The 16,881-nt window shown below is 38.0% G+C and overlaps 1 protein-coding gene across 3 annotated transcripts in view; it reads right to left on the bottom strand.

The window, feature by feature from the left end:
- galnt13 (UDP-N-acetyl-alpha-D-galactosamine:polypeptide N-acetylgalactosaminyltransferase 13) overlaps nucleotides 1-16,881 on the bottom strand; it is a 241,880-nt gene that overhangs the window by 149,262 nt on the left and 75,737 nt on the right. For all 3 annotated transcript variants that reach the window (XR_005634152.1, XM_039757433.1, XM_039757432.1), the window contains exons 5-6: nucleotides 10,804-11,011; nucleotides 5,832-6,002 (exon numbers count right to left, since the gene is read on the bottom strand). Coding sequence is in view for 2 of the 3 variants with exons in the window: in XM_039757433.1 (XP_039613367.1) it covers nucleotides 5,832-6,002; nucleotides 10,804-11,011 (379 nt within the window). In the remaining variant the exon portion in view is untranslated. The remainder of the gene's footprint in view (nucleotides 1-5,831; nucleotides 6,003-10,803; nucleotides 11,012-16,881) is intronic.

The following is a 16,881-nucleotide window of genomic DNA, read 5'->3' as shown; positions in this document are numbered from 1 at the left end:
ATATGGAGACACTTCTGAGGTCATATGCTCCTTCTCGCCCACTCAGGTCTGCTGATGTGCAACTTCTGGTGATGACACTTCTGAATGGAATCAAATCTAAGCCCAGACTCTTTTCATGTGTACTGTAGTTCCTAGCTGGAATAAGCTGCCTAACTCCATTACAAATTTTGACTCCCTCAACCAGGTTGAGAAGTGTTTGAAGAGTCTCTTGTGTCATGGTTCAACTGATATTGGCTTTCTTAAGTTTTGTAATCAAGTAGGTGGAACTCCTGCGGTGGGTTGGCACCCTGCCCTGGATTCGTTCCTGCCTTGTGCCCTGTGTTGGCTGGGATTGGCTCCAGCAGACCCCCGTGACCCTGTATTCGGATTCAGCGGGTTAGAAAATGGATGGATGGATAGGTGGAACTCACCTGGATTTTGTTCTGGGCCCTTTACTACCGATGATCAACTTTATAACCCTGTCCTGTAACACTTGTTCCTAAACTGTCCCCCAAACTGATGTTTACTCAATTATGACCCAGTTTGTAAGTCACTTTGGATAAAAGCATGTTCTAAGTAAATAAATGCAAATGTAAATGTAAAATGCTTATCCAAACTTTCCAAATACCCAATGCTCTGCTACCTAAAACCCACAAAAATCTAAAAGTGAAGACAGACTGAACATTAAGGATGAGCACTGCATTCTGTTTCAAATAATTATTGATTAATGAAAAATAAAATACTGCACATAATTAACTTAACATTGAAAATTTATACATTTACAATAACTGAAAATCAAATCTTCTCAAAGTAATTTGACTACAAAAAAATAAGTAAATTATGCAATGAAAAAAACACACCTTACCAAATGTCAGAATCTTTTGCAAAGCTTTGTTAAGTAGTTTTCACCCATTTTGACATAATTATGTATTAAGATTGTCAAAGAAGAAATATAAACTAAAAAAGCATAAGACCACCAGCATTTTATGAATGAAACTGTAAATATATCAATTTGAGGAAATACTGTACATAAAATGATAATATATGTAAGGAATTGAATAATTCACTAAAATTTCACAGTACTTACAGTGAAATATTTATGAGGAAATGTATTTTGTTCTTTTTTCCTGGATAATTAGTGTTCCTTATTTTGAATTTGAAAACTCAAGTTTTATTGTGAAAGTTGATGCTAGTCAAAAAGCAGCACAAGCACACAAAATGTTATTCATCTTAATAAAACAGAGACATAGCAACTGGATTGGCAAACTGCACTTCAAATGTTAACACTGTAGTCTACGTTGATTACTTAGATTTCCACCTGTATTAAACAGGTAGCACAGCTTATGCACATTTAAAATGACAATGTAATCGACGTTTTGTTTTGCCATATTTTTTTGGAATTTCCAGCCGATGTCATTTTCAACCAAGAACCACGCAATCAATATTGATATCTCTGCATCCATCAGTCAAAACGAGGCATGATTTCAAGACCTCAGTGTGACAAGCAGTAATATGTGGCATTTTCTCAAGCAAATTTGACTGCATGAGCTCAACATCTCAAAAAATATTCGGTTCAGAAGGCACCACAAACTACACTAGCCATGTGTTTTTACAGGAACTTGAAGAAACACAAAAGATACATGGAATTCAGCATATCATGTTATAATGAACATGTATTACCTGGTAACTTAGCAAACTTTATACAGTATATTCATATTTTTTAATTACAGAAATTTCTTTGTTTCCCCATTCTGATTTCCAATTTACAATCCCATATACCTCTGCCTGTAGTAATGTGTCCCTAAGTGATTAAGTAAAGTACTGTAAGTTGCTCAGAAGTCTATTCAGCCTTTGATGGATTCTGCTAAATAATTAATAGAACTACAGTATTTGTATGAGCTTCATACTATTCACTATAAAGTATGTCTCAATCTTAAAAAGCACATATCTAGCAATTGCCACAATACTGTATACAGAAGATATATTTTCATATAAAAATGTTTCTGTTTAGTGAAATGCAAGCACAGTAAAGGTATACCATGTAAAACTGTTCTAATTTTTGCTAATTATGACACACCAATAAAAATTTAACCACTAATTAAATCCATTATTTTCTGAGCCCATAACATTGCTCAGGTTGTAAAAGCAAAAGGACCATTTGAAATACTAGCAGATGTGTGGGATAGTTTAGGAGAAGAAGGAGTAGATGTGTTGTGGAATCTAATACAGAAGATCTATGAACAGGAGAGAATACAAGAGGAGTGCAGGGACAGTGTGATTGTACCCTTTTATAAGGAAAAGGGTGATATTCAGGATTGTGGAAAGTATAGAAGGACAAATCTGATGTCACACAGTATGTAAATTTGGAAAAGGGTTATAAAGAGAAGGCTTAGGGAGGAGACCAACATCGGGCAAGAGCAGTTTGGTTTCATGGCAGGAAGAGGAACAACAACTGATCCTTTGCATTGAGATAGCGGATAAAGAAACATCCACAAAAACAGAAAGGTTTGCATAATGTATTTTGGAGATGGTTTATGATAGAGCACCATGTCAAAGGTCTGGAGGTGCATGACAGAGAAAAGAGTACCAGAAAAATCATGTGAGGATTACCTTGGGATTTATGAGGGACTGTGGACTCTGGTTAAAGGCAGTGTTGGGGTAACAACATACAAGATACCAATTAGAATAGGTCTGCACCAGGGATCGTATTTATGTCTTCACCTTTTTTATCTGGTTATAAATGTGTTGAGTCATGGGTTAAAAGACCAATCCCCCTGGTGCAGACTTTTTGGTCATGACATTAAGTTGTGTAGCACCAAAAAAGACCAAGCAGAAAGGATGACGGAAAAATGGAGAAGGGCTTTGGAAGACAGAGAGTTGGTAAATAGGAAGACAGACAGAATATATGAGGTTTAATAATGATTAGGATTCAGAACTTTGCCTGCAGGGACAGTTATTGAAAAGAGTAGGTAAGTTTAAACATCTGGGATCAGAGGTAGCCCAAGATGGAAAATTAGATGAAGAGATAACCCACAGAGTGCAGTGTGAATGGAACAATTAGAAGATGGTGTCAGGGCTATTGTGTGATTGAAGAATTAAAGCAAAGGTTAAAGTAAAGGATCTGAAACAGACACAATACCAGCAATGATGCATGGAGCTGAGACATGCGCCGTAAAGGGAGCACAGCAGAAAAGGTTAGATATTGCAGAAATCAAAATGTTGAGATTGATGTGTGGAGTTACAAAAAAGGATAGAATAAGAAATTAGACAATCAGATGTACAAAAAATACGGAAGAGATCTCTAAGGACAGACATTGACTATGTAGGCCGAAGACTGATGGGAATAGAAGTACACAGGAAGACAGGAAGAGAAAGAGGAGGAGGCCAAAGTGTAGGTGGGTGAACAATGTAACAGAAGATTTGAAGGAAAGGGGTTTGACTTGGGGAGGTGGTGTAGGACCGAGCTGTATGGAGAAAGTTGATCAAGCACATTGACCCAACACATAAATGGGAAAAGATGAAGAGCTACAACCTCATAAACTGGATAAAGTAAACTTGGTAAATAGATGAAATTAACCTCACTGAAGTCAATCAAAACAACAAGAAAACACGCAAAAATCCCACACTAACAGCAAGACATATAAGAAATAAATCCAACTGATGTTGAATTGCAATACAGCACAAATATAATAAATAATGCTGATAAATGTATTTCTGCCATCATGTACTAAATTTTTGATTCAATCACCAATTCAGATTTAGGTGAAAGAAACTACAAAAACAATATTAGTGTGTCTGGTTATACTGCATCTTTCTTTTCTCCATACAGTGCAAGCTGTGACAAAAGCAAGCGTGTAAAACAGATCAATTTCAAGCATATTATTTAATTCAAAACATATCAGTAAGTTATAAATATGCACAATGTCCTAGGAGCTGAAACGTCAAAACAAATTGGCTTTCATAGTGCTGCATCATCTAACTACAGGGTGTGGAGTTTCATTATACACACACTTTGAGGTTTACATTATGTACAAAATAATGAAAGGCCAAATAATTAAACTGTGTGTCATAGTGGTATTATGGTTAATGCCTCAAGAGCTCAGTATACTTGGTTGGAATCCTGCATTGCTCATGAGAATTTTTCTCATTCTTCCTATGTCTGCATACGTTTTCCTGAATCACAAATTAAATGCTTCAGCATTTTTTTTACTAATAATTTTCAGCAAAACTGTTAATATTTTCAAACTTTCTTTAAAATATGTTCAGTTTAAATAAAACAATAAAAATAATAAATCAAAAATGAAAACTGTTTATTTATCACAGTGACTATATGACCCTGAATTTCCTCCAAAATTTAATTAAATCTTCTTTTCACAGTAATACACTCACATCCTTACAGTATTAACATAGAGTATATTATTAATTAATGTTGATTTAGCAAGATTCTTTCAGTTAAATGGCAAACCATATACTCAATGACAAAAACAGATAATCAGAAGAAGAGCATTCAACATGGAAAACAAGAACTGCCTCTTCACTCAAATGGCCATGGGAATATACACCAGACAATTCTCATAATTAAACTGGCAAACCTGATAACTACAATAAGTACTATGACAACTTAACTATCAGAATATCCAATAACCTTGTATAATATTATAATGAGATTAAATTTTGCTAGAATTTCAGATTAAAGTGTTCTGTCACCACATAAGAGACATCAGCACAAACAGCAGGAAAATGGGAGGTTGAATTCTATTTTGTTATGTGTAAGCTGTTAGTTATTCATTGTGATTAATTATTTTATGTACATTTGTTCTGCTTTTTTAACCTGAAAAAGATATCTAAATGTGAAATACTGAGGAAATCACCTTGGCCTTGAACAGCTTTAATTTTCTAAATAAATCTATTCCTCTTTTTGCAAAGGAAAGGATGGAATGTACAGATCAATGGAATTATATGCAGGAAGACACTTGGCAATGGTCTAAGACAGAACATGGGATGGGTTTTGGCAGGACAAGAAAAGGTTTGATGAATGAAATAGGGAGGGTAGTCAAACTATGCATATATTTTAAAGACAAAAACATTACAAACCACTAAGGACGGCTGTAAAAAAGCCAAGTGTAATAATAAGTTATAGATTATGAAAAATTGATTACATTAAGACAATCTATACAGTACATAAAATGGATGTTGATATACTGGCTATGATCTTGCTGTAACAACTTTATTTTTAAAACACACTTATTCTCTAGGAAACATTAGGTTAATAAAGCATGAAGTCTTAACACTCAGAACAACTTGCAGTAACGAATTTACATTCACAAAAATGACATTAGAAGTACAGCTCTAAAGGTTTGCCATCTATCTCTGTGGTTAATAAGTGGAAATCTTTCTGATCAGCATGATAATTATGCATCAGCAAGCACATGGCTTGACTAAAAGCAATGGCTTATACTTCAGATATGCATGCTGCTTTACACAAATGTGTTTACTCATAAAAAAACAGATTAAGTCACATCAAAAACAAAGTTCCAATAAGAAAAGCTTGCTTCCTGTCATCAATTTCCTTTGTGTAATTTAACACACCGCTGAAGAAACAAATGAAAGGTTATAAATATTTGAACATTAGTTAAATTATATGTTAGCTAATTTCAAAGATGAGTTATGGGGTACTGGAGCCTACGATGGTTGCAGCACTGAGCTCAAAAAAGGCACTGGTCGTAAACACACCCACACTCGCAAATAAGGAGCAACTTTAGAGTTGGCAATCATCATTAAAAGCAAATGTTTAGGATTTTGGTGGAAACTCAGCTTATAAACAAAAACTTGAATTTGTTATTTAATTGTACCTGACAGGTAGAGTTCGATCACCTTTTCTTCTGTCCATTTCTCTTGGTGGCACAGGATACCAGCGGAAATTCAACTTCCAGTTAAAACCTCCATATGTCATGTCTGACCCAGCCATGTATTCAAATGTGTCATCGCTAATCACATCAATTATGGGGCAAACAACGGTTTTCCTAAAGGAGCAAAAAATATGTACACATACAGCAGTAGTATTAGTATAAAACTGCAATGTAAATTTATTGTGCAATTATCTTTACCACTTTATTGTGCTTTTTTTTTTTTTGCAAAATCAAAACACATAAAATTGGAACAATATTGAAGTAAATATGTCTTAAAAAGTAATCTTTCAAGTATACTTTCAGTGTTTTTCAATCACATCTCTCTATTATAATAAAAAAGTCTGGGGTCAATATGGGATCTTCTCAGAAGGCACTTTGACGTCCCGCGAGAGACACTTTAACATCACATGAGACAAGACAGCGAGACAAAAGGACAGCTGCTGTACAGGCTTTTGAATGATCAACGCGCAGCGTGACAAGCAGAACACGCAGATCGAGATCAGCAGCAGAAAGCCAGCAGCTAATCCGTTCGCATCTGCTTAGCGTGTGTTCAGCCACGCCCTTCGCAACGCAAGCGGCAAAGATGCGAAGTGGCTGTCATGAAGCGTGTCCCATAAGAGGGTGGGCGAGCGAAGTGAACAGGGGGCTTTACCCCCTAGTTATATTAATAATTAAGACCATAAACTGCTGCTACTATCATTTTTTCTACTGCAGGATAGATTTTTCTACTTTTCTTATTTCTGATCGTGAGCATCATACACTCACCTAAAGGATTATTAGGAACACCTGTTCAATTTCTCATTAATGCAATTATCTAATCAACCAATCACATGGCAGTTGCTTCAATGCATTTAGGGGTGTGGTCCTGGTCAAGACAATCTCCTGAACTCCAAACTGAATGTCAGAATGGGAAAGAAAGGTGATTTAAGCAGTTTTGAGCGTGGCATGGTTGTTGGTGCCAGACGGGCCGGTCTGAGTATTTCACAATCTGCTCCGTTACTGGGATTTTCACGCACAACCATTTCTAGGGTTTACAAAGAATGGTGTGAAAAGGGAAAAACATCCAGTATGCGGCAGTCCTGTGGGCGAAAAGGCCTTGTTGATGCTAGAGGTCAGAGGAGAATGGGCCGACTGATTCAAGTTGATAGAGCAACTTTGACTGAAATAACCACTCGTTACAACCAAGGTATGCAGCAAAGCATTTGTGAAGCCACAACACGCACAACCTTGAGGCGGATGGGCTACAACAGCAGAAGAACCCACCGGGTACCACTCATCTCCACTACAAATAGGAAAAAGAGGCTACAATTTGCACGAGCTCACCAAAACCAGACAGTTGAAGACTGGAAAAATGTTGTCTGGTCTGATTAATCTCAATTTCTGTTGAGACATTCAAATGGTAGAGTCAGAATTTGGCGTAAACAGAATGAGAACATGGATCCATCATGCCTTGTTACCACTGTGCAGGCTGGTGGTGGTGGTGTAATGGTGTGGGGGATGTTTTCTTGGCACACTTTAGGCCCCTTAGTGCCAATTGGGCATCGTTTAAATGCCACGGGCTACCTGAGCATTGTTTCTGACCATGTCCATCCCTTCATGACCACTATGTATCCATCCTCTGATGGCTACTTCCAGCAGGATAATGCACCATGTCACAAAGCTCAAATCATTTCAAATTGGTTTCTTGAACATGACAATGAGTTCACTGTACTAAAATGGTCCCCACAGTCACCAGATCTCAACCCAATGGAGCATCTTTGGGATGTGGTAGAATGGGAGCTTCGTGCCCTGGATGTGCATCCCACAAATCTCCATCAACTGCAAGATGCTATCCTATCAATATGGGCCAACATTTCTAAAGAATGCTTTCAGCACCTTGTTGAATCAATGCCACGTAGAATTAAGGCAGTTCTGAAGGCGAAAGGGGGTCAAACACCGTATTAGTATGGTGTTCCTAATAATCCTTTAGGTGAGTGTAGATTGCTTTTAATACAGGATATCACATATATAATAAATTACACGATTTATATAGCTCACCCAAATGACTTCACAAAAAGTATAAGAAAATCAGTTTTGTCATGTAGATAACACAATACAGAACTGATTAGGTGTCATTTTAACCAGGAATAGTCACATTTTCTGTCTTTTAATAGTGAAAAACACTCTATCGTGTGGGATCATTGAAAACAATCATGGCATGAAACAATGCAGCCATTATTGTATAAATTGGCAGAGATCACCACATATGTGACCATTTCAACAGCTAACTTTATCAAGCAAATCATGAAAGTATAGAAGAGTCATTTTAGAAAGGAGTGGTATCAATTTAAATCAACTTTCATAAACCAACTGGTGCTTTACATACGTTTTGTAACATATTTAGTGTGTTCAATATTTCCATGGATATTAGTGTTGAAAGCACCGGGTTAAGACAAAAGTGTCTTTCAACAATCCACCATTCTACTCCCTTGTTCTTAAAAAAAAAAAAAAACTTTGCTGTAAAAATATTTCTTCTCCAGTGCATGTCCCTTTCACTTGTCATTTGGAGCATTTGCATTCTCTTATGTCGAAACACTGCCTTACACATTCAACTTAATAAAAATGTTGTAGCTGTAGTTCTCCTATATGTACACTTAATTTTAGAGATTTTTTTTTGAAAGCCATGGATTAAATAAAAAGTTTACACTTTCTGGTTAGTATCTTTGTCCTGTGCATTTTAGAACCGTTATCTGATTTTGCTTGTTTGATTACAGCTTCATACCATAACAATTTAATGAAACCATAGATAGATCAAGTCAATATACATTATGGGGCTGAAATGGTAAAGGCAATCACCCCTAAGAATAGAAATACTACAGTATAACCGCCACATTTGTGTACAGCAGGGATGACATGTAGAAATGTCAAGTCTTTAAACGTATCCTGTAATGCTAGAGAGAATCTCATTGCCAAGAACAGCACAAAAAGGAAAAACTTTCTGAGCTGGAATATCTTTCATGCTCAGACTCATGACTGTCTCATGTAATGTTTAACAAAAGTAATCAGAAATGTGCTGAAATAGCAGTTTTGGAAGACTTCATTATAATGTAACACAAAAAAGTCGACACAAATGTAGAAAATTTAACTGAGCATCTTGAGAGCAGGTAAAGTTACTGCCTAAGGTTCAGTTCTAAGTTGAGGTACCTTGTCCCAGGATGAATGGATGGATGGACAAACAGACAGCCCTCCATAATGTTTGGAACAAAGACACTTGATTTACCTCTCTGCTGCACAGTTTAAAATTACAAATCAAACAATGTTTTTTATCCTTGTTTTTCAGCCTCATAAGAGTTTCTTTGACTTTTGCTGGCACAGCTCTTTTCATCATGTAGAACAATCACAACTACTGGCCCACCCCAGCAGCACTGGGTACAAGGCACAAAGCAACTAAAGCAAAAGCATTAGTCCACTGCATGGCACACATTCCCAACATGCAAGTGGGTCCAATTTAAATAAGCCAGTGTTAAACTAACATGAACATGTTTGTAGATAAGGGAGAAAAAAACAACATGGACAGGTGAAGAATATCCAAATTCATCACAAAAAATTACCATTTACTGTATATAAACTACTTAATCTGCAGTGTGATAGGATAAATCTTATCCTTAGGAGAAACTGGTTTGGTCTAAGCTAAACTAGTTTATCATAAAATTTAGTTTGGCCTATTAAATATGTAAATCTAATCGAAAAGTTCTCCTTTAATACTTGGATTAAAACATATACTGTACATACATCTTGCCAAACCAAACCAATGGCTGCTTGTGTAAAGCTAATAATGTTTAAAGTCAGTAGATGGGCAACTGCTGCATCTGATAAGTAAAACATGTGAAGAATAACATGCAAAGTTTACAATTAACAATACATTTTTTAAAGACTTCTTAATTTATCTCTGCAAATATAGATCACTAATCATTGGTGGTTCCGATATATTTATTCTGTTGTTTGTTTTAATTTATTTATGGCATTATTTCAAAAGATTTGTTTTTACAAAATGGTTTCAAACTGGTTGCAAAATTTCTAGTCTGAAAGTAAATCCTGTAACATCGGACAACCAGACTACTGCCAGTCTTGTGCCTTGTTTGATATTTCATTGGCTTTGTTTAATAACTACTCTTTATAATGTTTTTATTTGGCTTCTCTGAGGCACCAATCTTATTAAGCGCTGAATAATTTAACAGTGTAAGTTTGTGATTGTAAAATCTGAATACAGATAACAGTTTTCAGTAAAAAATGGATAACTATTGAAATTTAGTATATTATGTAAAACTCCATTACTGAAAGCTGCAAACTCCAACAATTTCAACATTTCATATACAAAGCTGAAAAACAATCTATTTTAGATATATTATTTGCTTTCATATGTATGAAGCTCACTCAAAAATGTTTAATATTTCTAGTTTGCTTTCATATCATTATTGTTTTGTTGCTTTCATAATGAATATGTAACTAGATTTAAGTAGGGCATTAGGAAACATTAACTCCTGTTGCAGTAAGCAGCATTTCTACTTGACCTGCTCCAGATTTGATTCAAGGTTGGTTTGCCCTCTCTGTAGAATGTACATGATCTCATTTATCTTTCTTCCCACTATTTAAAGACATGTTGGCAGGTATATTTGTATTTATATTTAAATGCACTGTTGTTAATATATAAGGCACAATGCTATATCACATGCAAATAAAATTATTCATAAGGGAGGGACAGGTTGGGCGCGTTCACACACAACAAATCACCTGGCATTTCCATATTTTTATTAGATATATTTATTCTTAAATGATAATTCTTACAAAAATAATTTAGATGACTATGTTATGAATGCACAAAAGAAATAAGCAACATGGGATGAAAGACTACAACCAGAATATTAATTGTTGTTACCTGTCCTCTTTAATTCTTGCCATTAAAGGCTCAAGCCACCCCACAGTACATTCACAATGTGCATCTAAAAAAGTGATGACTTGGCCTTTTGTAGCAGCAGCTCCTCGAAGTCTTGCACGAATTAAACCAGATCGTTGTTCCATCCGAATGATTCTCACTGGAACCTCCAAATTGCGAACATAATTTTCCAGTTTTCTTTTTAAAAAATCTGCAAAATAAAAGTATTACATTTATTGAAGTGTTATTGAAAATATATCTGTAAACATTAAAACAAAGGTGCTTGTGTGTAAGCTATTCCTATATCTGAAAAACAGAACTTCCAAATAAATGAGCACTGTGACAAATATGTCTTTTGGTCGCAATATAATAAATGATCAAATACAGTAATAGTCATGCATACTGTACTTAAAGAGAAAGCTTATATAAATGAAAGTGAAACAAACAACAAAACAAACTAGTATCATCAGGTTAATAGAGTAAATATTGTCAGGTGTACAGAGAACATGGGGGTTCTTATTGACATGTGGTAATTAACATGCAACATGTCAACATTCTCTAGCACTACGATCAATGAGCCTGCTTTCCTTACCTGAAAAATCTTGGAATATTATGTTGCAGTATGCATAATGATACCTCATGATGGAGGTGGCCAGCATAGTTTAGAAAACTACACAAGTTAACGAGTCAGAAAGACCCATTTCCACTGTTTGCTTGAAAAAAGGTTTTTCAGCCTAATATGAAACAACAACCTTAAAATATGCTCATTATGGTATGAAAAATGTTCTGATTTCAGAAAACATGCATTCCATCATTATGAGATACATTCACGGATAAAAACGAACTTGGAAATAATTACATTTTTCAACATTATTGTCACTATCTTTGATAACAGATGTGGATGAAGTTGTTTTGTAAACAGTGTGACGGGTGGCCTCGGCCAATACCTGCCTAGGATACCAGCAGGATGGAAGGACCGGGGGAGAGAGCAACTGTGAGGCAGTACCTCCATTGGGATGCTAGAGGGCAGCCATCCTGGTCGGCTGTGGAACCACTAATTCCCGCAGGGCACGCTGGGACTTTGAGTTTGGTACAGCCTTGTTGGGTTCCATAGGGGCCACCAGGGGGAGCTGTAGAGCAATAGAATGGACTTCCACCAGGTAATACTGATGAACCATCTGTAGCACTCCCAGGAGCTGAATAAAAGGGGCTGCCTCACTCTATTCGAATAGTCAGAGTTGGGAGGAAGTGGATGAAGCTTTGTTAAGAAAGAAAGAAAGAAAGAAAGAAAGAAAGAAAGAAAGAAAGAAAGATTTTGCTTTTGTCTTGTGGACATTGTGCTCTTGTGGGGAGTTAAGAAAGCGCTTTCCCGCCTATAAATAAAAGTGTGCTGTGTGGCAATTAGTATCCTGCATGTCTGTATCAGGGTTATGGTGGCTGTACATGCCCCGGAGGTTCACATTTGGCGTCCCGACACAGCAGCATGAGGTGCACCCAGCAATAGCAAAGTGATAGCAACGAGGCCGCGGAGGCCCACGGAAGCACCACTCCTACCCGATGAGTAGGGTATGGCCCAGGGGAGGCCATTAAAATAGTGGGTGATTAGCACAAGTAGTGCCAGGATCGGTGTACCAGAAGAGAAGGCCAGCCAAAGAAGGCATGTTCCGGACCGTAGGGTCTTAGAGGTAGGTGTTGGGCCCTGGGAAGAATTGCCCTGGGAAGGTTGTTTGTCGGTCCCATGCACTTACCTCAGAGGAAGAGAGAGTGGATCTGTTTTTCTGGCCTAAACACACCAATCAGTGGAGCAGCGGCGAGATTACCTCAGAGGAATTGACCAAGGACGACCCAAGCCCACTGTTCTCTGAAAGGCAAGTATCAGTCCAAGCATGCCTGGAATTTCCTGGCCCCATCAGGACTAATCCGAAGGAGGAGGGGCAGTGAAGGTCTGGACCGCCCTCCATGAAGCAGGTAAGGGAATGGACGTGTGTCGGATCCCTGAAGATGATTGGCTGTAAGCGGGGCTGATGAACGTCCATTCCAAGGGACTCCTGATGAAGCCAGTGTAGGAGGCATAGGCACTCAATGGCTTCTGGGTGAGGGACAAGGACAAGGGAAGCCCAAGTCCACTGCTGGACGAAACGGATAACCTGCTCTTGGCTATACGGGAGTAGGAGATCATTCTCTATCCCATACAGTGTCTTTTACAGGCAATCTGCCTGCTGAGGCAGTTGGTTGAGGAGCTGGAGAAGACGCCCAAGGCACCACTGAAGGTTAGTGACACCAATACCATACAGGAACGAGGGGTGCAGAGCAAAGGGGCCCTGAAAGTAAACAGCACTGGGTGCCAAGTAGCCACAACCCCTACAGTAGACATAGGCATAATGGCCAATTGCGTGGTATGTCCAAGTTGAAAGGGGTTCAGACAGTATGCGGTCTCTCTGTGTGCCATAAAGAGACTCAGGCTGTTGCTGCACCCCAGAGTATAAGAAGGACTAGGAAAGGAAAAACCGGGTCTCCAAACAGTGCAACATGTGAGCCCATGTGCTCACATGGAATGGAGCGGAGGGACGGCCCATCCTCAGCAGGACATAAGGCAGAGTGGGCATTCCCGCAATGTTTTCAGGTCCAGAGGGCATGGACGCGAGGTGAGAAGCAGCGATGTTATGAGTGCCATCGAGTTGGCCATGGGTAGAGACGCTGACCTGATAGGGTCTCCATAGATGCCTGAAGATGGTGTCAGCACGCCACCTCCCCGACCCCCTTTTGTCTTTGCTTTGCAGGACGGAACTGCGGTCCAGATGAGAATGACTCCAATTCCAGGGGAACAGCACTCACGGGATGGAAGGACTGGGGGAGGGAGCATCTGTGAGGCATTACCTCCCCGGGACGCTAGAGGACAGCCCACCTGGCCAGCTGTGGCTCAACGGATTCCCGTAGGGCACACTGTGATATGGAATTTGGTACAGCCCTCTTGGGATCCATGGGGGCCACCAGGGAGAGCTGCAGAACCCTATAGTGGGCTTCCACCACACCTGGGAGTGATTCCAGGTAATACTGATGAGCCACCTGGACCACTCCCAGGAGCAGAATAAAAATAGCTGCCTCACTCCATTCGAAGAGCCATAGTCAGGAGGAAGTGGACAAAGCTTGCCAGAAGAGGAGTGGAGGCAGAGAAAAGAAAGAAAGAGAAGAAGGAAAATGACTGTGCTTTTGTTTTGTGGACATTGTGCTCTTGTGTGGAACAAAGAAAGTGCTTTCCCATCTACAAATAAAGTTATGCTATGTGGCAATTTGTGTCCTGCCCGTCTGTGTCGGTTTGCAGGACGACTGTGGAGCTCCAGTGGTCCACAACAGCCAGTATAACCGAAGTGACAGCATACATTGGAAACGCTGGAGAAAAAGTATGAATTAAGACACATTTCTATAGATGTTCAGCACTGCACTGTCTTTCAATTACAACATTTCACATAACAAATCTAGGCCTTGGAAATTAAAAAAAAAAAAAAAAGGAATGGGCATATTGTATCATGCACATCTTTGAGGTATGGAAGGCAAACTGTAGAACACTGAGGAAACCCCTACAAAAGAACATATCAGCTTCTTAAAGTAACTTGAAGCTTTGAGCCACAAGTGCAAAGCCATGTGCCAACTTCAGCTAACAAAATCGACAACTAAACTTATTTTAACAAATGACATGAAATTAAAACTGTCTACAGAATCCTATCATTCATTATGCAAAGAAAACTGTCCTCATTATTAACACAAAAGTTAGATCCATATGACAAAGTGGTCTCATATCCAGACATATATCTAATCAGCCAATCACATGACAGCACCTCAATGCCTTTAGGTATGTAGGCATTTTCAAGACGACCTATTGAAGTTCAAACCGAGCATCAGAATGGGGAAGAAAGGTGATTTAAGTGACTTTGAATGTGGCATGCTTGTAAGTGACAGACACACTAGTGTGATTATTTCAGAAACAGCTGATCTATTGGGATTTTCACTTACAACCATCTCTAGAGTTTACAGAGAATGGTCCAAATAAAGGGAAAATATACAATGAGTGGAAGTTGTCTGGGTGAAAATACCTTGTTGATGCCAGAGGTCAGAGGAGAATGGCCAGACTGGTTAGAGCTAACAGAAAGGCAATGGTAACCCAATAACCTCTTATTACAACTGATATAGCATCTCTGAACACACAGTTGTTAATAATTCTGTTGTTAATAATTATTTTGCCCAAATGTAGAATTTTGCATTTAATTTGCACTGGATCATCCAAGTGTTTGCTCAGTTGTGAAGATTGTCCAGGTCTTTTCAAATTGTTTTTGCTATGCCTGAAATTTTAGTCTCATCTACTAATATAACACATTGTTTAACTATACTGAAGTCTATGTCGTTAATCTAAACTAGAAAAAAAAAATCCAAGAAAGACCCCTAATGGACTCGACTGATGACCTTACCACAAGTTGACAATTTTTCCGTTTATCTGTATTCTTTGTCTCTGGATGATTACCTGAGTTACAATCCAGTTTTGCAAGTCACTCTGTTGCAAAAAGACGTGTAGTTTCAAAATTGGTCTTCAGTGGGAAAACATAGCAAAGGCTTTTTGAAAGACTATGTAAATGATGCCATATGCTTGGCTTGCATCTAATACTCACTTGCCTGTTCAAAAACCTCTAAGGAGAATATCTGGTGCTAATTCTGTATCTGAAGAAAAATACATTGACAACTACAGTATATGGCACAAATACAAATCCCTGAAAAATGACTAAACAAAGCAATTGAAATTCAAACTAGAAATACAGCATTGGGTGAAATTAAAAATATAAATATCAGATATAAACATACAACAGACAGAATAAATGTAACTATGCTACATTTCAAGAAAACTGACACAGAACATTAAATGCAACATGAATAATTTACTGTATATCTACCATTTCATTTCAAGCCTGCCTTTGCTTGTAAGGGCTGCTGTGTGTTCACAGTCTATTCAGGTAGCAACATGCACAAGACAGGAAAAAGGATGCCCACAGTTACAATCATTCTTTACATTTATATAGCGCTTTTCTCACTACTCAAAGCGCTCAGCAATTGCAGGTTAAGGGCCGTGCTCAGGGGCTCAACAGAGCAGAGTCCCTTTTGGCATTTATGGGATTCGAACCGGCAACTTTCCGACTGCCAGTGCAGATCCCTAGCCTCAGAGCCACTACTCCGCCTAGGAGCACATATACACACCACATTAATAGAGTCATTAACTTACCTTTCAATCTGTTTTCAGCAGGTGCAAGCACTTCCTCTCTTTCTAATCTTGGTTATTTTTTGTCATTCTGGTGTGTATTCAGACTATAGTGTATGTATATATGTATTTAATTATCTAGCTATTTATTTGTTTCTTTATTTAAAAAGCCTCTATAATTTCCCACTGGGGACAAATAAAATTCATTTGTTTGTTTGTTCGTTCGTTCTATCTGTCTACAAAGGAACAAGGTACCTCAACTTGGAACTGAACCTTAGGCAGTAACTTTACATGCTCTCAAGATGCTCAGTTAAATTTTCACTTTTTTTCTCTACTTTTTTTATGTTAGAACACTATAACAAAGTCTTTCAAAACTGAGCTATTTCAGCACATTTCTGATTACTTTTGTTAAACATTACATGAGACAATCATGATTCTGAGCATGTAAGATATTCCAGCTCAGAAAGCTTTTCCTTTTTGTGCTGTTCTTGGCAATGAGATTCTCTCTAGCTTTGCAAGATACATTTAAAGACTTGACATTTCTACATGTCCTCCCTGCTGTACACAGATGTGGTGGTTATACTGTAGTAATTATATTCTTAGGGGTAAATGCCTTTGCCATTTCAGCCCCATAATGTATCATTGACTTGAAATGAACCATGTATTTAAGGTTAAGTAAACACTGTCAGTTTACTATAAATGTAAGATTCAGTGTTCAATTTATTAATAAATGCTTTATTTCATATATAAAATCATTCAGATAGCTCACTCAAATAACAATATTAGCTGGTGAGTCAGCCCTGCAAAGGCCAACTACAAAAAGACATCACACGATACAA

Source organism: Polypterus senegalus, chromosome 6 (assembly GCF_016835505.1).
Source record: "Polypterus senegalus isolate Bchr_013 chromosome 6, ASM1683550v1, whole genome shotgun sequence".
NCBI classification, from domain to species: Eukaryota; Metazoa; Chordata; class Cladistia; order Polypteriformes; family Polypteridae; genus Polypterus; species Polypterus senegalus.
This window is presented reverse-complemented; position numbering and strand designations above follow the sequence as displayed.